Raw genomic sequence first — 21,676 nt, 5'->3', positions numbered from 1 at the left:
CTAGCACAGGCACAGCACTCACTCCAATTCCACACAGCCAGTCAGCCAGCCGCTGGAGGCTGAAGCCGGGACATTACGTCAGCCGGCTGCTCTGCTGGTACCTATTACACTTCTGCTTTCCTTTTGTCCCGCTTCTGGAATTCTTCCAAACGGGGTATTGTCTTTGGGCTCCGGCTGCTGGCTGCCCTGTAGGACAAATACAAGTAAAAGCAAAAAAGTTCTCTGCTACGGGGGGTGCATGCATTGTTCTTAGATGTGAGTAAGCTAGGAAGAGAAGTCCTGGTCGCCGTGGTTGCAGCTGGATTCCAGCGTATGTCTCCTTGGCTGCTTTTTTTTTTTTTTTTTTGAGTGGCTACTTGACTTTACCAGTAAAAGGTTTGGGCCAAGATGAGAGTGACTAAATATACTCCTTTTATTGGATACTTTGTAATTTTAACTATTACTTTGTTGCAAAATCATATATCGCCTGATATAATTGATGACCATATGTTACAATCCAATCTATCACTCAGCAACCTATATGCAATACCATAATGTATTCTTCTTTACCATGTATGCACACACCTTAATGCAATACCATTTGTAATTCTGTTAACCGGAAATGGCAATCGCACCTACGGCAAATGTAAGCCACATTGAGCCTGCAAATTGGTGGGAAAATGTGGGATACAAAAGCTACAAATAAAAAAAAAAATAGTGTGACTTAATAGGTGCCAGCGTTTCAAAATTATCCCTCCCTGGACACAATTAAGAAGCTTGCTCAAGTATTGGGGGTGCTCAGCACCCAATGGCACCCTCACAGCTGGCTCCTGTGTGTGGCTTTGGGGGCTGGTTGGTTGCCCCTGAATAATGAATATTCATTATGCATGCTTCAGAAAAAAATGAGAGTGCCTATTGTTGAGGTTGTGCCCATCTGTCCAGTCATGTACGCGTATTTGCCAGGGCCAGTGCAAAGGTATAAGGCACCCTAGGCAAGCCTAGAGCCTTGCATTCTTCCCATTAACTTTTAGGATCCTTGGAGGGTCCCCCCTCCCCCAGCACCACCGCCCCTGTTCCAGAATCATGGGTAAAGAGCTGGTAAAAGTAACTCAGATTGTGTCTTTGTGTGGCTGTGAAGACCCACTACAGCTGCTCTTTGGTATCTCTCCCCTTTCCGAAGCTGTTGCTTTAATGGTCAGACCTGCCCTGATGTTTGCCCATATACAGCTGCACAAACTCACAGCTAGAGTTATTAATATGCAGAGTAACCTAATGGTTAGTGCAGTGGACTTTGATCCTGGCAAACTGGGTTCAGTTCTCACTGCAGCTCCTTGTGACCTTGGGCAAGTCACTTAATCCTCCATTGCCCCAGGTACAAAAAACTTAGACTGTGAGTCCCTTTAGGGACAGAGAAAGTACCTGCATATGTGTACAGCACTGTGTATGTCTACTAGTGCTATAGAAATGATTAGTAGTAGTAGTAGTAAAGTGTTTGCATGTGTGATTAGTAACTGTCATTGCATAAAATGCAACCTGCAGTAAAATAATGCACATTAATGCAGTTGCATCAGTTAGTAACTCTAGCTGACAGAGAGCAAGGCAGGCAGGAGGAGCTAGGAATTGCAAAGGTTTGGAGGAGTGGCCTAATGGTTGGCCTGAGAACATGTGGGGGTTTCATTCCCACTGCAGCTTCTTGTGACTCTGGGCAAGTCACTTAACGCTCCTTTGCCTCAGTTACAAAAATATATAATATGTAAACTGCTTTGATTGTAACCACAGAAAGGTAGTATTTCAAATCCCATCCCCTTTCCCCTTCCTTAAAGGCATGTAAGGCAGTCAGTACCTATTCTTCTCCCAGGTTCCACCCCCTCCTAGCTTGTGTATGAGAGGTAGGGTTTGGAAGAGGACTGTGCAGTGAATGAGTCAGATGCTTTTACAATCCCACCATACTGTCAGTATTGCTGCCATTTGGTCCTTTGGCCAGCTCATGTTCAATGGACTTTTCCTTCAGGAATCTGTCCAAACCCCCTTTAAACACAGCAGTTGGCATTGTTGAGTTTAAAGGGGGTTTGGACAGATTCCTGAAGGAAAAGTCCATTGAACATTATTAATTTAAATTTTTGTTTTGTTTTTGGGTTTTTGCTGGGTTCTTGAGGCCTGGATTGGCCACTGTCGGAGACAGGATGCTGGGCTTGATGGACCCTTGGTCTTTTCCCAGTATGGCGGTGCTTATGTTCTTATGTTCTAATTACAAAGCTGCCAAGTTACCCAGTTCCAGGTTGAAGATTTTGGGACAGATCTGGATTTCTCACGGCCCTATCCTGGTACATTGTGGGGCTTGCAGTACTGACTTCAATGGGCAGGATCAGGCACTACAAATCCCACACTGCTTTGAGATGTCATTTCAAAACCAGGAGTGGCCAAAAAAAAATAATCTCTAGTCTGGAGTTAGGTAACTTGGGATCTCTGTAATAAACTTATAAATGTGGGGAAGGAATGGGAGGTTGTTGGCCATCACAGAACCAGAGAAATACACCATTGTGCTGCACTAAAGGGCTGATGTAGTAGTAGTGTGCAGTTAGTAAGCAATTTACGTGCTCATTAATGGCTGCTGGAAGGAAAAAGGCAGAGCTGCCAAGTTATCCAGTTGCAGGAGGGAGACCTTTTAGCCAGCTCTCGTTTTAAACTTATATTCCAAAGCGATGTAGAATTTGAAGTTCCTGATTCTACCTATTTAAATCAGTGTTGCATGTGCCATAATGCATCAGGAAGAGGTTGACAGAAATCTAGGACTGGCCTAAAAACTTCCTCTTGGAACTGGGTGACTTGGAAGCTCTGAGAAAGGGTTTCTGTGCTGGAGTTAACTTGTGTAGTAGACAGCATATTAAAATGCATGTTAAGGAGCCTTTTAATTAACATGATGCAGCCATGCAGAGGTGTGCGCTGATGTCTACGAAGTGGATACAATGAAAGAAACCTACCACCAGATCTGATCTGAGGCAGCATAGAGAGCTTTTGCTACTCAAACCTCCTGTCTTGGAAGAGCCTCCTGTATCAGCTCTCTCTCTCTCTGTGACTCAACCCCACCCCCCCAGCTCCCCCCAAAATAACCCATGGTAATCTAGCAGCCCCTTTCCTTCCCAAAACCTGACCCCCCCCCCCCCCACCATGTCTTCCTAAAATAATCACTGGTAGTCTAGTGGCCCCCTCCCTCTCATTTACCCAACCCCATGCCCCAAATTAAAAAAAAATCCCTTGTAGCCTAGAGGCCCTTTCTCTCTTAACTCCTAACTTAAAACAAAAATCCCTGGTATCTAGCAGCATCCCCCTGACCACAGACCCATCCCCTGATCCCAGACCCCCTTCCCCCAGAGCATACATTATAAGAGGCAGGAGCAGTGCCCACTTGCTTTTGCCTCTATCACCACCATGTTGGGAACTGACAGTGGCTGACCCGATGAACTGGGCAGGGCCAGTCTACCAAATAAATCATCCCAGGAGGCATCACCTGGGGTCAGATGCCACCATTTCCAAAGATGGCAGCACCAGAGGTGGGAGTGAGTGGGCTTCACTCCTGTTCTAAGGGGGTCAGGGGGACTTTAGCGGAGGATTTGGAGATGGAGGGTGTTACTAGACACCAGGGATTTTTTTTTTTTTACATTGGGGCAGGAGGGGAGGTTGGGGCTGCTATACTACCAGGGATTATTTTTGGAAGTCAGGGCAGAGAGGGGGTCAAATTGGATTACAGACTGGGGAGTAGAAAGGGTGGCCACTACACCACCAGGAATTAGGAAGCTGACTGATGCTCTTTTTTTTTTTAATGTCCCTCTTCATAGGCACCAGATCTATGTGTCATGTCCCCTACCTCAATGCAAGCGGCATCTTTGGGCTGCGCGGGGTCCTTTCGACACACACACTTGACTGGCACAGCCCTGAGCCATGTGTGTGTAGTTCTTCTCTGGCTGCAGGCTCCTTGATTGCTTTGCTTCCATGCACCTGTCAGCTCCCTCTCTTCCTTTGCTTCTCTCCTATTGGTCTTCCGGTTTCTCCTTCCCCTGCTCTTGTCCTATGGCTGTGCTCCTTCTCCCTGCTGGTCCCTGCTGATGTCAGACGCCAGCACTTTATCAGCTGAGCTCTTCCTGGACTCTGTGCTTCAGCTTCTACTTTGGTAGGTGTTACTTGCTGAGTAGTTTGCTTCTTCTCTACTTTGTCCCTTGTTACTGACTGCCTGTACCTGGATTACTCTCTTGACCTGCTGCCTGCCTACTGACTTTGCCTGCACCTGGATTATTCTCTTGACCTGCTGCCTGCCTACTGACTTTGCCTATACCTAGATTACTCTCTTACCCTACTGCCTGCCTACTTACTATGCCTGTACCTGGATTACTCTCTTGACCCGCTGCCTGCCTATTGACTTTACCTGTGCCTGGATTACTTTCTTGTCTGTTGTTTGCCTATTGACATTGCCTGTACCTGGATTACTCCCATGCCAGATGCCTGCCTGTTGACATTGCCTGTTCCTGGATTACTCCCCTGCTTGCTGCCTGCCTATTGACTTTGCCTATATCTGGATCACTCTCTTGCCTGCTGCCTGCCTGGCTGATACATTCACCACCCTGCTTCTAGGGATGACCATTTCTAAGGATGATCTAAATTTCAAGATTTGGGCATCCCCGACCATATTACTGAAATGAAAGATGAATGTCCATCTTGTTTTGATAATATGGGTTTCCCCGCCCCTCCACCGGGACGTTTTGCGAGGACGTCCTCAGCAAAACTTGGATGTCTCTTTCGATTATGCCCCTCCACATAAACCACTTTGTTTGTACCACAGAATGATGGAATATTATGGGGCTCATTTTCAAAGCACTTACGGCCTCTTTTATCAAGCCACGCTAGCAGCTCCCGGTGCAGTATTGCTGACAAAGCCCATTCACTTTGAATGGGTTCCATTGGCATTGTCACGCAGGAACATCTAGCATGGCTTGATAAAAGAAGACCTTGACTTACATACATTACTATGGAACTTTTTAAGTCTAAGTACTTTGAAAATACACCTAAGAACATAAGAGTAGCCATACTGGGTCAGACCAATGGTCCATCTAGCCCAGTATCCTGTTTTCCAAACAGTGGCCAAAGCCAGGTCACAAGTACCTGGTAGAAACCCAAATTGTGGCATCACTCCATACTACAAATCCCAGGGCAAGCAGTTGTTTCCCATATCTGTTTCAATAGCAGACTATGGACTTTTCCTCCATGAATTTGTCCAAACCTTTTTTAAACCCAGATACACTAACCACATCCTCCGGCAAAGAGTTCCAGAGCTTAACTATTTTTGAGTGAAAAAAATATTTCCTTTTTTTTTTTTGTTTTAAAAGTATTTCCATGTAACTTCCTCGAGTGTCCCCTAGTCTTTGTACTTTTGGAACAAGTATAAAATCAATTTACTTCTATTCGTTCTACACCACTCAGAATTTTACAGACCTCAGTCATATCTCCCCTCATCCGTCTCTTTTCAAAGCTGACAAGCGCTAACCTCTTTAGCCTTTCCTCATATGAGAGGAGTTCCATCCCCTTTATCATTTTGGTCGCTCTTCTTTGAACCTTTTCTAATTCCGCTATATCATTTTTGAGATATGGCGACCAGAACTGAATGCAATACTCAAGGTGCAAATACACCATGGAGCGATACAAAGGCATTATAGTATTTTCAGTCTTACTACTACTACTACTTATCATTTCTATAGCGCTACAAGGCATACGCAGCGCTGTACGCCATAGACAAAAAAAAGACAGTCCCTGCTCAAAGAGCTTACAATCTAGATAAGACAGGTAACAGACAGAATAATTAAGGGTAAGGGAATAAAGAGGTGAGGATAAAAGGACAGGGCAAGTGAGTTAGGAGTCAAAAGCAGTGGTAAAGAGATGGGTTTTGAGTTTGGACTTGAAGACGGCCAAAGACGGGGCTAGATGTACAGGCTCGGGAAGTCTGTGTAAGATGCTCTGGCTCTTGAGATAATCCAGGGCCAGTGCCAGTTCACAAATGAAGAGCTTCACCGAGTCCTCACTGAAACACATGTTCTGCTGGAGATGATAACGGAGATCCCATCCAAGCAGCAGGTCCACCACCATGAACATGTCCTCCTCATCCTGGAATGAATACCACAGATTGACCAGAAAAGGGTGCTCGAGGCCCTGCAGGATGTGAAGCTCTTTGAAAATGTTCCGCACTTCGTTCCGCTCCACGCACTTCTGTTTGTTCATGTATTTCATGGTGTACATCTTCTTCGTGTCCTTCTGCACGATGCAGACCTTCCCAAAACTGCCTTTACCAATGGCTCGCAAAATCTCAAAATGGTTGAAGTTGACAGAGTCTTATTCACCATCCCTTTCCTAATAATTCTTAGCATCCTGTTTGCTTGTTTGGCCGCTGTCGCACACTGAGCAGAAGATTTCAGCGTATTATCTACAATGACACCTAGATCTTTTTCTTGAATGCTGACCCCCCAAGGTAGACCCTAGCATCGGGTAACTATGATTCGGATTATTCTTTCCAATGTACATCACATTGCATATGTCCACATTAAATTTCATCTGCCATTTGGATGCCCAGTCTTCCAGTTTCCTAAGTTCTTTCTGCAATATTTCACAGTCTGCAGGTGTTTTAACAACCTTGAACAATTTTGTGTCACTTGTCGTTCCGATTTCCATATCATTTATAAATATGTTAAATAGAACCAGTCCCAGTACAGATCCCTGTGGCACTCCACTGTTCACCTTCCTCCATTGAGAGAAATGACCATTTAACCCCTCCTCTGTTTTCTGTCCAATAACCAATTCCTAATCCATACCAGAACCTTGCCTCCTATCCCATGACTCTTTAATTTTTTTCAGGAGTCTCTCATGAGGAACTTTATCAAAAGCTTTCTGAAAATCGAGATACATTACATCAACCAGCTCACCTTTATCCAGCCCTGAGAATGGTAAGGACAAATCAAACTCAGGTATAAAGTATCACATACCATGTGAAATGAGTTTATCTTGTTGGGCAGACTGGATGGACCGCACAGGTCTTTATCTACTGTCATTTACTATGTTACTATGTTTATTCATGCCTTTAAAGAAATGAAGCAAGTTGGTGAGGCAAGACTTCCCTCAGCTGAACCCATGCTGTCTCTTGCCCATTAAATCATGTTTGTCTACGTGTTCTGTCATTTTATTCTTTATAATAGTTTCCACTATTTTGCCCAGCACTGATGCCAGGTTTACTGGTCTATAATTTCCTAGATCACCCCTAGAACCCTTTTTAAAAATTGGTGTCACATTGGCCACCTTCCAATCTTCAGGTACTACGGACGATTTTAATGACAGGTTACATATTACTAACAGCAGATCAGCAGTTTCATGCTTGAGTTCTTTTTTTTTTGTTATATTTGTACCCCACGCTTTCCCACTCATGGCAGGCTCAATACGGCTTACATGGGGCAATGGAGGGTTAAGTGACTTGCCCAGAGTCACAAGGAGCTGCCTGTGCCTGAAGTGGGAATTGAACTCAGGTCCTCAGTTCCCCAGGACCAAAGTCCACCACCCTAACCACTAGGCCACTCTTTGAATACCCTTGGATGTATGCCATCTGGTCCAGGTGATCTACTACTCTTTAATTTGTCAATTTGGCTCAGTTTATCTTCCAGGTTCACTGAGATTTCTTTCAGTTCTTCTGCATCATCACCTTTGAAAACTAATTCAATTCTGAAGAAGGATCCACTGTTTTCAGTAGTTTCTTTTAAAATATATAATTTTAAACATTATGGGCCCTGTTTACTAAGCTGCGCTAGAGGCACACTAGCGTTTTTAGCATGCACTAATTCTTAGCGTGCACTAATTGTGTAGATTCTCATAATATTCTTTTGGGCGTCTACACAGTTAGCATGTGCTAAAAACGCTAGCACACCTTAGTAAACAGGGCCCTTAATATATTAATTCAATTGATTTTTCATTAAAAAATTATATCAAGCACACAGAGCCTTAATATTGTGAGAGCTCTCTCATTTGGTGCCTCAGTCACACTCCACCATCCATTTTAGCTTTCCCAGAAAATCCTAGCCAAGATTTTCCTCTTTACTACACTCACTATATGTTTTTTTGACATCTTGAGTTTATTTTAAATTATATTTTATCCTCTGACAACACAACACTCATTCTCTTTTTTCATATGATCCCTACCAACTGTCAAACTGTCACATGTTGACAGTTTAGAATTCTCCCACTCCTGCTGGGGGCTTAAGGCAGTGTGAGCCTGCTTAGATACCACTTGTCTGTCAACTGTGAGCTCCCCTCTTGAACAGCACAAACCCAAAACAATGTTCCTTCCCAATTAACCCATACCTGGCCAGGGTCTCCAATGTTGTTCCTGCACTGACCTGCTGCTCATAACATGCACTAATCAGAACACTCTTCTACTCTATGGCTCTGCACTCCAATGTATATTCATGGAACCTGGCATGAACTGTGGTCTCATACACACATACGCACCGGCATAATACTTCTAGGTTTGGCAGTATTGCCTCATTCACTTTCAGGCTCAGCCCCCAACAGACTCCCTGGATCCTGTAATTGAGAAAGTGCTGTTTCTAGTTTCCTCAAGCTGTATCATTCTCATAGAAGGAATAGAGAGAAATTGTTCCCTCTCAGATCATAAAGATCAACAGGACTGTCTCTTTGTGTCATGTGTTCAGCGCTGCATGTGTCTGGTAGTGCTGTACAAATGCTAATAATAATAATAGATTTTAAACACAGATGATAAATAATGAGCAGAGTCATGCTGTAGTGCCTTGTGAATAAGGAGAAGGATTTTAAACTGGATCCTTGATTATAGAGTTAGCCAGTGTAATATAAATAACAATATATTGTTCAATATAATGTATGTTTGAATGTTTTTTCACCTGATGTTCTCTTGTTTTCTCCGGGCTCTCTTGTTTCCCTGTTTCCAACTGCAAAAGTGGCCTCACCTGGCTCCGCTTTCTAATACTAGTACTACTTATCATTTCTATAGCGCTACTAGACGTACGCAGCGCTGTACACTTGAACATGAAGAGACAGTCCCTGCTCGACAGAACTTACAATCTAATTAGGACAGACAAACAGGACAAACAAGAGATAAGGGAATATTAAGGTGAGGATGATAAAATAAGGGTTTTGAACAAGTGAATAAGGGTTAGGAGTTAAAAGCAGCATCAAAAAGGTGGGCTTTTAGCTTAGATTTGAAGACGGCCAGAGATGGAGCTTGACGTACCGGCTCAGGAAGTCTATTCCAGGCATAATCCCACCTCCAGAGGTGACAACTTTATCTTCCAGCATAAACTGCTTGCTTATCTACAGCACACTCTTGCATGTTGTTTCACCTGATGTATTTTGTGTTCTCTTGTTTTCTCCAGCCTCTTTTGCTCTTGTCCTGGCTTCCATTACAAACTGCATAAACAGTCCCACTTGGCTGTGCCATCTAATCTCATCCCAAGAGGTGATGACGTTCTCTTCTAGCATAAAGAACTGCTTGCTTATCTGTGGTGCATGCTGCTGATACGCACTTAGGGAGCAGGTCATGCTCCTTTGTGCACCTCAATATTTTAACCCAGCTTTTCCTGGCTGGCGGTTACTCCTCATGTTCTTTTCCTTGACCATTAGTTCTTTGCTGGGTAACATGCTTCATGTGTAACAGCAATCAGGAGTTGTATAGTAGATACTGGTATTTTGGGGAAATAGACTTACTCTTCACTCTTCTCATGTCCCCTCTATTCCATGCATTTCTCATTCTTCTCTTAGGCCTACCTTTAATTCATTCCCATTTATAAATGGCTTCCTCAGTGTTAGGTCCCTTCACTTTAAACCATACCTGATACATGCTCAGATTGAACATTCCTGTTGTGATATCTTTTGCCTGGCAAAATCTTGACTTTTAGACTCAGATTTGGCCTATCTTGTGCATTGTTGACCCTCAGGATACTTATTTCTCTATTCCTACAGATCTCGCAAAAGGGATGGAGGCCTAGCTGTTATCTACAAATCCCATCTCTGATTAGCACATTGTCTACTGTGTGTCTCTCATCCGTTGAGCTCTTGTTTCTTAGTTTAAGCACTACTACTCCTTTTAGCCTATTTTTAGTCCATCAACCAGCCCCAGTAACTCTTACTTTTCTTCAAACTTTCTATGATATTTACTCCTCATACCTCCTATTGTTTGTACCCTTATTCCTAGTAAGTGACTTTAAAATCCACTGACCTGCAATTTTAGAACCTATTTAGAGGAGACAGATTTATTACACCTTGTGACTGCATCAACTCACTTAGAAGGTCATATGCTAGATGTTTTGATCACTACTACTTGCATCTCTCAGCAGTCTGTTACTCCTATCCCCCGGTCTGACCACTCTCTGCTATTATTTGTTTTTTTACTTCCTTTCCCATCCCGTACTCCCCCTCTCTTGGTAATACAGTCACGAAGAACCTGCATGATCTCTCATGAAGAATTTTTTCCTCAATGTGATAGCTTCCCTGACAATTGCAGCTCCCTGTGACCTTGGGTAAGTCACTTAACCCTCCATTGCCCCAGATACTAAAACTTAGATTGTGAGCCCTCTAGGGACAGAGAAAGTACCTGCATATGTGTACAGCACTGTGTATGTCTACTAGTGTTATAGAAATGATTAGTAGTAGTAGTAGAGTGTTTGCATGTGTGATTAGTAACTGTCATTGCATAAAATGCAACCTGCAGTAAAATAATGCACATTAATGCAGTTGCATCAGTTAGTAACTCTAGCTGACAGAGAGCAAAGCAGGCAGGAGGAGCTAGGAATTGCAAAGGTTTGGAGGAGTGGCCTAATGGTTGGCCTGAGAACCTGTGGGGGTTTCATTCCCACTGCAGCTTCTTGTGACTCTGGGCAAGTCACTTAATGCTCCTTTGCCTCAGTTACAAAAATATATAATATGTAAACTGCTTTGATTGTAACCACAGAAAGGTAGTATTTCAAATCCCATCCCCTTTCCCCTTCCTTAAAGGCATGTAAGGCAGTCAGTACGTATTCTTCTCCCAGGTTCCACCCCCTCCTAGCTTGTGTATGAGAGGTAGGGTTTGGAAGAGGACTGTGCAGTGAATGAGTCAGATGCTTTTACAATCCCACCATACTGTCAGTATTGCTGCCATTTGGTCCTTTGGCCAGCTCATGTTCAATGGACTTTTCCTTCAGGAATCTGTCCAAACCCCCTTTAAACACAGCAGTTGGCATTGTTGAGTTTAAAGGGGGTTTGGACAGATTCCTGAAGGAAATGTCCATTGAACATTATTAATTTAAATTTTTGTTTTGTTTTTGGGTTTTTGCTGGGTTCTTGAGGCCTGGATTGGCCACTGTCGGAGACAGGATGCTGGGCTTGATGGACCCTTGGTCTTTTCCCAGTATGGCGGTGCTTATGTTCTTATGTTCTAATTACAAAGCTGCCAAGTTACCCAGTTCCAGGTTGAAGATTTTGGGACAGATCTGGATTTCTCACGGCCCTATCCTGGTGCATTGTTGGACTTGCAGTACTGATTTCAATGGGCAGGATCAGGCACTACAAATCCCACACTGCTTTGAGATGTCATTTCAAAACCAGGAGTGGCCAAAAAAAAATAATCTCTAGTCTGGAATTAGGTAACTTGGGATCTCTGTAATAAACTTATAAATGTGGGGAAGGAATGGGAGGTTGTTGGCCATCACAGAACCAGAGAAATACACCATTGTGCTGCACTAAAGGGCTGATGTAGTAGTAGTGTGCAGTTAGTAAGCAATTTACGTGCTCATTAATGGCTGCTGGAAGGAAAAAGGCAGAGCTGCCAAGTTATCCAGTTGCAGGAGGGAGACCTTTTAGCCAGCTCTCGTTTTAAACTTATATTCCAAAGCGATGTAGAATTTGAAGTTCCTGATTCTACCTATTTAAATCAGTGTTGCATGTGCCATAATGCATCAGGAAGAGGTTGACAGAAATCTAGGACTGGCCTAAAAACTTCCTCTTGGAACTGGGTGACTTGGAAGCTCTGAGAAAGGGTTTCTGTGCTGGAGTTAACTTGTGTAGTAGACAGCATATTAAAATGCATGTTAAGGAGCCTTTTAGTTAACATGATGCAGCCATGCAGAGGTGTGCGCTGATGTCTACGAAGTGGACACAATGAAAGAAACCTACCACCAGATCTGATCTGAGGCAGCATAGAGAGCTTTTGCTACTCAAACCTCCTGTCTTTGAAGAGCCTCCTGTATCAGCTCTCCCTCTCTGTGACTCAACCCCCCCCCAGCTCCCCAAAAAATAACCCATGGTAATCTAGCAGCCCCTTTCCTTCCCAAAACCTGACCCCCCCCCCCCCCCCACCATGTCTTCCTAAAATAATCACTGGTAGTCTAGTGACCCCCTCCCTCTTATTTACCCAACCCCTTGCCCCAAATTAAAAAAAAAATCCCTTGTAGCCTAGAGGCCCTGTCTCTCTTAACTCCTAACTTTAAAAAAAAAACCCTGGTATCTAGCAGCATCCTCCGTTCTTCACCCCCTGACCACAGACCCATCCCCTGATCCCAGACCCCCTTCCCCCAGAGCATACATTATAAGAGGCAGGAGCAGTGCCCACTTGCTTTTGCCTCTATCACCACCATGTTGGGAACTGACAGTGGCTGACCCGATGAACTGGGCAGGGCCAGTCTACCAAATAAATCATCCCAGGAGGCATCACCTGGGGTCAGATGCCACCATTTCCAAAGATGGCAGCACCAGAGGTGGGAGTGAGTGGGCTTCACTCCTGTTCTAAGGGGGTCAGGGGGACTTTAGCGGAGGATTTGGAGATGGAGGGTGTTGCTAGACACCAGGGATTTTTTTTTTACATTGGGGCAGGAGGGGAGGTTGGGGCTGCTATACTACCAGGGATTATTTTTTGAAGTCAGGACAGAGAGGGGGTCAAATTGGATTGCAGACTGGGGAGTAGAAAGGGTGGCCACTACACCACCACGAATTAGGAAGCTGACTGCTGTTATTTTTTTAATGTCCCTCTTCATAGGCACCAGATCTATGTGTCATGTCCCCTACCTCAATGCAAGCGGCATCCTTGGGCTGCGCAGGGTCCTTTCGACACACACACTTGACTGGCACAGCCCTGAGCCATGTGTGTGTAGTTCTTCTCTGGCTGCAGGCTCCTTGATTGCTTTGCTTCCATTCACCTGGGTCTGCTCTCTCTGCCTGGCTTCCAGGCTCCTTGATTGCTTTGCTTCCATGAACCTCTCAGCTCCCTCTCTTCCCTTGCTTCTCTCCTATTGGTCTTCCGGTTTCTCCTTCCTCTGCTCTTGTCCTATGGCTGTGCTCCTTCTCCCTGCTGGTCCCTGCTGATGTCAGACGCCAGCACTTTATCAGCTGAGCTCTTCCTGGACTCTATGCTTCAGCTTCTACTTTGGTAGGTGTTACTTGCTGAGTAGTTTGCTTCTTCTGTACTTTGTCCCTTGTTACTGACTGCCTGTACCTGGATTACTCTCTTGACCTGCTGCCTGCCTACTGACTTTGCCTGCACCTGGATTATTCTCTTGACCTGCTGCCTGCCTACTGACTTTGCCTGTACCTGGATTACTCTCTTACCCTGCTGCCTGCCTACTTACTATGCCTGTACCTGGATTACTCTCTTGACCCGCTGCCTCCCTATTGACTTTACCTGTGCCTGGATTACTTTCTTGTTTGTTGTTTGCCTATTGACATTGCCTGTACTTGGATTACTACCATGGCAGATGCCTGCCTGTTGACATTGCCTGTTCCTGGATTACTCCCCTGTTTGCTGCCTGCCTATTGACTTTGCCTATATCTGGATCACTCTCTTGCCTGCTGCCTGCCTGGCCGATACATTCACCATCCTGCTTCTAGGGATGACCATTTCTAAGGATGATCTAAATTTCAAGATTTGGGCGTCCCCGACCGTATTACTGAAATGAAAGATGGATGTCTATCTTGTTTTGATAATACGGGTTTCCCCGCCCCTCCACTGGGACGTTATGCGAGGACGTCCTCAGCAAAACGTGGGTGTCTCTTTCGATTATGCCCCTCCACATAAACCACTTTGTTTGTACCACAGAATGATGGAATATTATGGGACTCATTTTCAAAGCACTTATGGCCTCTTTTATCAAGCCACGCTAGCAGCTCCCAGTGCGGTATTGCTGACAAAGCCCATTCACTTTGAATGGGTTCCATTGGCATTGTCACACAGGAACATCTAGCATGGCTCGATAAAAGAAGACCTTGACTTACATACATTACTATGGAACTTTTTAAGTCTAAGTACTTCGAAAATACACCTAAGAACATAGGAGTAGCCATACTGGGTCAGACCAATGGTCCATCTAGCCCAGTATCCTGTTTTCCAAACAGTGACCAAAGCCAGGTCACAAGTACCTGGTAGAAACCCAAATTGTGGCATCACTCCATACTACAAATCCCAGGGCAAGCAGTTTCCCATATCTATTTCGATAGCAGACTATGGACTTTTCCTCCATGAATTTGTCCAAACCTTTTTTAAACCCAGATACACTAACCACTGTTACCACATCCTCCGGCAAAGAGTTTCAGAGCTTAACTATTTGTTGATTGAAAAAAATATTTCCTTTTTTTTTTGTTTTAAAAGTATTTCCATGTAACTTCCTCGAGTGTCCCCTAGTCTTTGTACTTTTGGAACAAGTATAAAATCAATTTACTTCTACTACACCACTCAGAATTTTACAGACCTCAGTCATATCTCCCCTCATCCGTCTCTTTCAAAGCTGACGAGCGCTAACCTCTTTAGCCTTTCCTCATATGAGAGGAGTTCCATCCCCTTTATCATTTTGGTCGCTCTTCTTTGAACCTTTTCTAATTCCGCTATATCATTTTTGAGATATGGCGACCAGAACTGAATGCAGTACTCAAGGTGCAAATACACCATGGAGTAATACAAAGGCATTATAGTATTTTCAGTCTTATTCACCATCCCTTTCCTAATAATTCTTAGCATCCTGTTTGCTTGTTTAGCCGCCGTCGCACACTGAGCAGAAGATTTCAGCGTATTATCTACAATGACACCTAGATCTTTTTCTTGAATGCTGACCCCCCCAAGGTAGACCCTAGCATCGGGTAACTATGATTCGGATTATTCTTTCCAATGTACATCACATTGCATATGTCCACATTAAATTTCATCTGCCATTTGGATGCCCAGTCTTCCAGTTTCCTAAGTTCTTTCTGCAATATTTCACAGTCTGCAGGTGTTTTAACAACCTTGAACAATTTTGTGTCACTTGTCGTTCCAATTTCCATATCATTTATAAATATGTTAAATAGAACCAGTTCCAGTACAGATCCCTGTGGCACTCCACTGTTCACCTTCCTCCATTGAGAGAAATGACCATTTAACCCCTCCTCTGTTTTCTGTCCAATAACCAATTCCTAATCCATACCAGAACCTTGCCTCCTATCCCATGACTCTTTAATTTTTTCAGGAGTCTCTCATGAGGAACTTTATCAAAAGCTTTCTGAAAATCTAGATACATTACATCAACCAGCTCACCTTTATCCAGCCCTGAGAATGGTAAGGACAAATCAAACTCAGGTATAATGTATCACATACCATGTGAAATAAGTTTATCTTGTTGGGCATACTGGATGGACCGCACAGGTCTTTATCTACTGTCATTTACTATGTTACTATGTTTATTCATGTCTTTAAAGAAATGAAGCAAGTTGGTGAGGCAAGACTTCCCTTAGCTGAACCCATGCTGTCTCTCTCCCATTAAACCATGTTTGTCTACGTGTTCTGTCATTTTATTCTTTATAATAGTTTCCACTATTTTGCCCAGCACCGATGCCAGGTTTACTGGTCTATAATTTCCTAGATCACCCCTAGAACCCTTTTTAAAAATCGGCATCACATTGGCCACCTTCCAATCTTCAGGTACTACTGATGATTTTAATGACAGGTTACATATTACTAACAGCAGATCAGCAGTTTCATGCTTGAGTTCTTTGAGTACCCTTGGATGTATGCCATCTGGTCCAGGTGATCTACTACTCTTTAATTTGTCAATTTGGCTCAGTTTATCTTCCAGGTTCACTGAGGTTTCTTTCAGTTCTTCTGCATCATCACCTTTGAAAACTAATTCAGTTCTAAAGAAGGATCCACTGTTTTCAGTAGTTTCTTTTAAAATATATAATTTTAAACATTGTGGGCCCTGTTTACTAAGCTGCGCTAGAGGCACACTAGCGTTTTTAGCGTGCACTAATGCTTAGCGTGCACTAATTGTGTAGATTCTCATAATATTCTTTTGGGCGTCTACACAGTTAGCATGTGCTAAAAATGCTAGCACACCTTAGTAAACAGGGCCCTTAATATATTAATTCAATTGATTTTTCATTAAAAAAATATTTGAAGCACACAGAGCCTTAATATTGTGAGAGCTCTCTCATTTGGTGCCTCAGTCACACACCACCATCCATTTTAGCTTTCCCAGAAAATCCTAGCCAAGATTTTCCTCTTTACTACACTCACTATATGTTTTTTTGACATCTTGAGTTTATTTTAAATTATATTTTATCCTCTGACAACACAACACTCATTCTCTTTTTTCATATGATCCCTACCAACTGTCAAACTGTCACATGTTGACAGTTTAGAATTCTCCCACTCCTGCTGGGGGCTTAAGGCAGTGTGAGCCTGCTTAGATACCACTTGTCTGTCAGCCGTGAGCTCCCCTCTTGAACAGCACAAACCCAAAACAATATTCCTTCCCAATTAACCCCATACCTGGCCAGGGTCTCCAATGTTGTTCCTGCACTGACAACCTCCAATGGCCTGCTGCTCATAACATGCACTAATCAGAACACTCTTCTACTCTATGGCTCTGCACTCCAATGTATACTCATGGAACCTGGCATGAACTGTGGTCTCATACACACATACGCACCGGCATAAATACTTCTAGGTTTGGCAGTATTGCCTCATTCACTTTCAGGCTCAGCAGACTCCCTGGATCTTGTAATTGAGAAAGTGCTGTTTCTAGTTTCCTCAAGCTGTATCATTCTCATAAAAGGAATAGAGAATAATTGTTCCCTCTCAGATCATAAAGATCAACAGGATTGTCTCTTTGTGTCATGTGTTCAGCGCTGCGTGCGTCTGATAGCGCTATACAAATGCTAATACTACTAATAATAATAATAGATTTTAAACACAGATGATAAATAATGAGCAGAGTCATGCTGTAGTGCCTTGTGAATAAGGAGAAGGATTTTAAACTGGATCCTTGATTCTAGAGTTAGCCAGTGTAATATAAATAACGATATATTGTTCAATATAATGTATGTTTGAATGTTCTTTCACCTGATGTTCTCTTGTTTTCTCCGGGCTCTCTTGCTTCCCTGTTTCCAACTGCAAAAGTGGCCTCACCTGGCTCCGCTTTCTAATACTAATACTACTACTACTTATCATTTCTATAGCGCTACTAGACATACGCAGCGCTGTACACTTGAACTTGAAGAGACAGTCCCTGCTCGACAGAGCTTACAATCTAATTAGGACAGACAAACAGGACAAACAAGAGATAAGGGAATATTAAAGTGAGGATGATAAAATAAGGGTTTTGAACAAGTGAATAAGGGTTAAGAGTTACAGCATCAAAAAGGTGGGCTTTTAGCTTAGATTTGAAGACGGCCAGAGATGGAGTTTGACGTACTGGCTCAGATTTCTAAAGTACAGTAGGGTTTCCTCCTCTGCAGTATTAAGTTCTACCTTCTTTTTTTTTTTTTAGCCAATCAATTTGCACATAAATCTCTTTATTGAATTTCGATTCTCCATCTGTAACCCATATAGCTAATGTAATGAAATCACAGAAGCCCTCTTCATCTAGTACTGATCACCTTCCAGAACACCTTGATCCAGTGGCGTAGCCAGAAAACCAATTTTGGGTGGGCCTGAGCCCAAAGTGGGTGGCACAAAAGTTTCTCTGCCTCGCCCTACCTTCACCTCAAAATATAAATACTTTAGCTAATGAGGATCCTCAAACTCTGTCAGCTGATGCCTTCCTCTGAAAGTGGCCAGAACTTCCCTTTACCAAGCTTGGCAGGCAGCAGCAACATCCCTAAGCGACCGAAGCTGGCACCCCTTGCATCCTTAGTTGTCAGTAACTCAAAGATGCTGTTGCCAACTGCAGAGCTTGGTAGAAGGGAGCTCTGACTGCCTTTGGAGGATGGATGCTTGGGGAGCCCCACCAGCTATAAAGCAAGGGTAAGGGCCAGTGTTAGACATGCTCTGGCCCAGGTCAGAAAATAAAGGAGGGCACTCTCTCCAATCCCCTCTCTTCCCTGCCTCCCTTCCGATTTCTGTACCTGCCATTACTATCACACTGACAGACCCTCACCAAAAACAGAACAAGGGATCACAAGTTAGAAATAAAAATATTACACAAAAATTGAAGTGAGAACCCCAAGAAGTTAAACTTAACATGTACTACAACCCTGAAGAAATAAAAACAAAAATGCATTTCCTTTGTACTGAACACAATGCAAAGACATTTGCTATGCACTTTTCAAAAAGCTAGCATATTCCATTTAAACATTCAAAATAAAATGCTTTTTTTCTACCTTTGATGTCTGGACATTTTATTTTTCCATTATGTTGCTTCTAATTTCCTGGCGTCTACTAATTCTCCTTCAAGTATCTGCTGTGCATTTGTCTTTTCTCCTCTCTACTGTCTATTCCCTCACTACATCTACCTCCGACATACTGATCATTCCTTTTTAGCTGCTTCCTCTTTTTTTTTTTATTTTCTGCCTCTCTGTCAACTCAAATTTTACTCTCTTTCTCGCCTTTCTCCTTCTTTTTACTTTACAGCTGCCTATCAGATCGTCATCTTCTTCTCTCACCCACTAGCTCTCCCATTACCCAACTCACTCCTTCTCCAGCCATTCCCTTTCATCTTTAATCTACTCCCCATTACTATATTTCTATCTTCTGTAATCACTATCCTCTCATCCATTTCCTTGCCACCCTCTTCCTCCGCCCCCCTCCAGCATCTCCCACATGGTTCCACCATTCCCAGCATCTTCCTCCATCCACCCTTCTAGCTCCCTATCCCTTCTCTTCTCTCCACCCCTGTCCCTTCTCTCCTCCCCATGGTCCAGCATTTCTCCCTCTCTCTTTCCTCCCATTGTCTGGCATCTCTCCATCATTCTCATTTGCTCCTGGATCCAATATCTCCCTCTCTCCCCTCTCCTATGAATCTCCCCTGCCTCTCATCCAACCCCATGTCCTACATCTCCCCCTCTCTCCCATTGTCCACATCCTTCTTTCCCCCTCCCTTGTACCCCAGATCCAATAGCTGTCTTCCCCCTCCTTTCCATGCAGCATTCTCTTCCTTCCTCCACCATGTCCAACATTTCTGTCTCTCTCCCACTGTCCACCATCTCTGTCTCTGTCTCCCTTGTGCCCCAGGTCCAATATGTCTTTCTCCTCCACCCATACAGCGTCTCTCCCTTCTTTCCATCCACTGTCATGCCCAACATTTCTCCCTCTCTTCTCCGTGCACCATCTCTCCCTCCCCTCCAGCCCCATATACAAGATTTCTCCCTTTCTTGCCCCCCTCTACCCCTTTGTCTCTCTCTCTCTTCCTTCCCTCCACCCTCATGCACCATCTCTCCCTCCTCTTCACCTGTGTCCAACATTTCTCCCTGTGTTCTCCCTCCCCCTCCATGCAACATTTCTCCTTCTCCATCCACCCCATATCTCTTGTCCCTATCCCCCTCTCCCTCCAGGCAGCATTTCTCCCTCTCCTCCCAGGCAGCATTTCTCCCTCTCCTCCCACTAAACAAGATTTCTCCCTCTGCTCCGCTGCCTGCCCGGTACCTTGGCTGAGTGAGCACCAAATGTAGCTATGTGCACCTCTCCCCAGGCTCCGCTTAGCCGCATGATCGTCGCTCCCTGCACTCTTCCTCTCGCCCGCCACGCTGCACGCTGCGCAGGCATTCACACAGGCAGCCGCGCTCCCCCCCGCCGCGTCCATCCGGTCCTCTGATGCACTTCCTGTTAGGACCGGATAGACGCGGCAGGGGAGAGCACAGCCACCTGCATGAATGGCAGCACCGCGCGACAGGCGAGAAGAAGAATGCTGAGCGATGCAGCGAAGCGGAGCCTGGGGAGAAGCAGCGAGCGAAGGATGTGAATGGGCACCTGGGCGGGCCTGGAGGGAAAGTGGGTGGGCCTGGGCCCACCAAGGCCCACCCGTGGCTATGCCCCTGCCTTGATCAATGATTCCTTGATCCACTTTTCTATTCCTCCATTCACTAGTGTCTACTAGTTTGCAGATAGGTGGTTTTCCCTCTAAATGAAAACAGTAGTGTATATCACCAGCATTTGTCCAACTAATTGATTTTGACAGGTGACACACCCACTTCAGGCTCTCAGCCAATCAGAAGTGAGGGCATGCCCAAGCCATGCCAATGCTCCGCCCAAACAGTGCTCACTCCCCATCGACATCTCACCCCCTCGATAACGACACCGGATATGATGTCATAGCTCCTCCACTTTTGCATAGCCACACCCCCTTTTAATAACCCTGCCCTAAACCTCACAACTTTTAGTGATGTCACAGGAAGTGATGACATAGCCATGCACCTTTTCTCAACATGGTGGCTACTTTCTGTTTTCACTACTAGCTGCTATCTTGGATGGAGTTGCGTGACCGGAAGTGACGTCAAATGCCCCCCAACACTTCACCTAACAGCTGTGGAGGAATGTGTGCAGTTTAACCTTTAATCTCACAGGAAAGAAAATGGGCATTTTAGTCTTCAGAATTTTCCTTTGAAAAGGATCTGTTTTTTTCAGAACACGAGGCAGCAGGCAGCAGATGCAAAGCTGTTTTAAGTAGGCTCAACCTATATAGGAAATAAAGTTTGTGGACCTCAGTACCATACGTCTAAATGGTAGAAAGCTTCTAAAAAAATGCAGTATGGTACCACAAATAGAATTACATGCATTGAGTTTATTTAAATACTGTTTCTTACTTTTCGCAATGTTTTCTTGTCTTTAAAAAATAAAAATCAGGAGGAAAAAGACCTCATGTAGACCTTCACCACACTTTCTGAAACTTGTTATTTCCTGCTTAGGGGGGTTGGTCAAACAAGTCTTCATTGGCCTAAAAAACCTCCTGTTAGCCATTGTTGAACAACCAAAATCAGTCTATTTTATTAACAATATCAATAAATTTAGTTCAACAAACATATATAAAAAAGTTACTTAGCTTGAGCAGCCTTGCTCTTAAGCCATTCCAAATGATTGTCTAATGGTTTTATTATGAAACCATATCCGATGCTGTCAAATGCTTGGTGGAGGTCCCAACGAGGACCCGTTTCGCTATGGCTTCTTCCGGAGACCCCACCTTCCTTGACGATCTCTGATATTTGGGTTCTTAAATGTTTTCACAGCGTTCAACCTATATAGGAGCCAGAGAGGATACTTTAGATCTCCAGCTCATCTTAGTTTTCACCAAATTCCAGACACCGAGGAGATACTATGTAAAGGGGTTAGTTAGTGAGTAAGCGAATCACTCAGGCAACACAGCCCTTTTTTTTTTAATTTTAATGAATGTTTTATTGTACCTCACCTAGATGTTTGGTTAGGCGGGTT

At 44.0% G+C, this 21,676-nt stretch overlaps 1 protein-coding gene across 1 annotated transcript; it reads right to left on the bottom strand.

The window, feature by feature from the left end:
* Positions 1 to 104: 104 nt before the first annotated feature.
* Positions 105 to 9,579, bottom strand: LOC115461860 (serine/threonine-protein kinase 32A-like). Its single transcript, XM_030191920.1, has 3 exons — positions 9,381 to 9,579; positions 5,951 to 6,353; positions 105 to 186 (listed from the first exon to the last, which is right to left on the bottom strand). The coding sequence occupies exons 1-3, from the start codon at positions 9,577 to 9,579 to the stop codon at positions 105 to 107; spliced, it is 684 nt and encodes a 227-aa protein (XP_030047780.1).
* Between the last annotated feature and the right edge of the window lie 12,097 nt (positions 9,580 to 21,676).

This window comes from Microcaecilia unicolor, chromosome 2, assembly GCF_901765095.1.
Source record: "Microcaecilia unicolor chromosome 2, aMicUni1.1, whole genome shotgun sequence".
Classification (NCBI taxonomy): domain Eukaryota; kingdom Metazoa; phylum Chordata; class Amphibia; order Gymnophiona; family Siphonopidae; genus Microcaecilia; species Microcaecilia unicolor.
The sequence above is the reverse complement of the archived record's forward strand: the minus strand, read 5'-3'. Positions and strand labels throughout refer to the sequence as shown.

Bases quoted from the DNA above. Each gene is read 5' to 3' on its own strand.
- LOC115461860 (XM_030191920.1), bottom strand. From the start codon at position 9,579: ATGACCTGCTCCCTAAGTGCGTATCAGCAGCATGCACCACAGATAAGC. The intron at 6,354-9,380 runs GTGAAACAACAT...ATGGTGAATAAG, and splicing joins GAGAACACAAAATACATCAG to ACTCTGTCAACTTCAACCAT. The intron at 187-5,950 runs TCTAGCCCCGTC...TTTGTCCTACAG, and splicing joins AGACTTCCCGAGCCTGTACA to GGCAGCCAGCAGCCGGAGCC.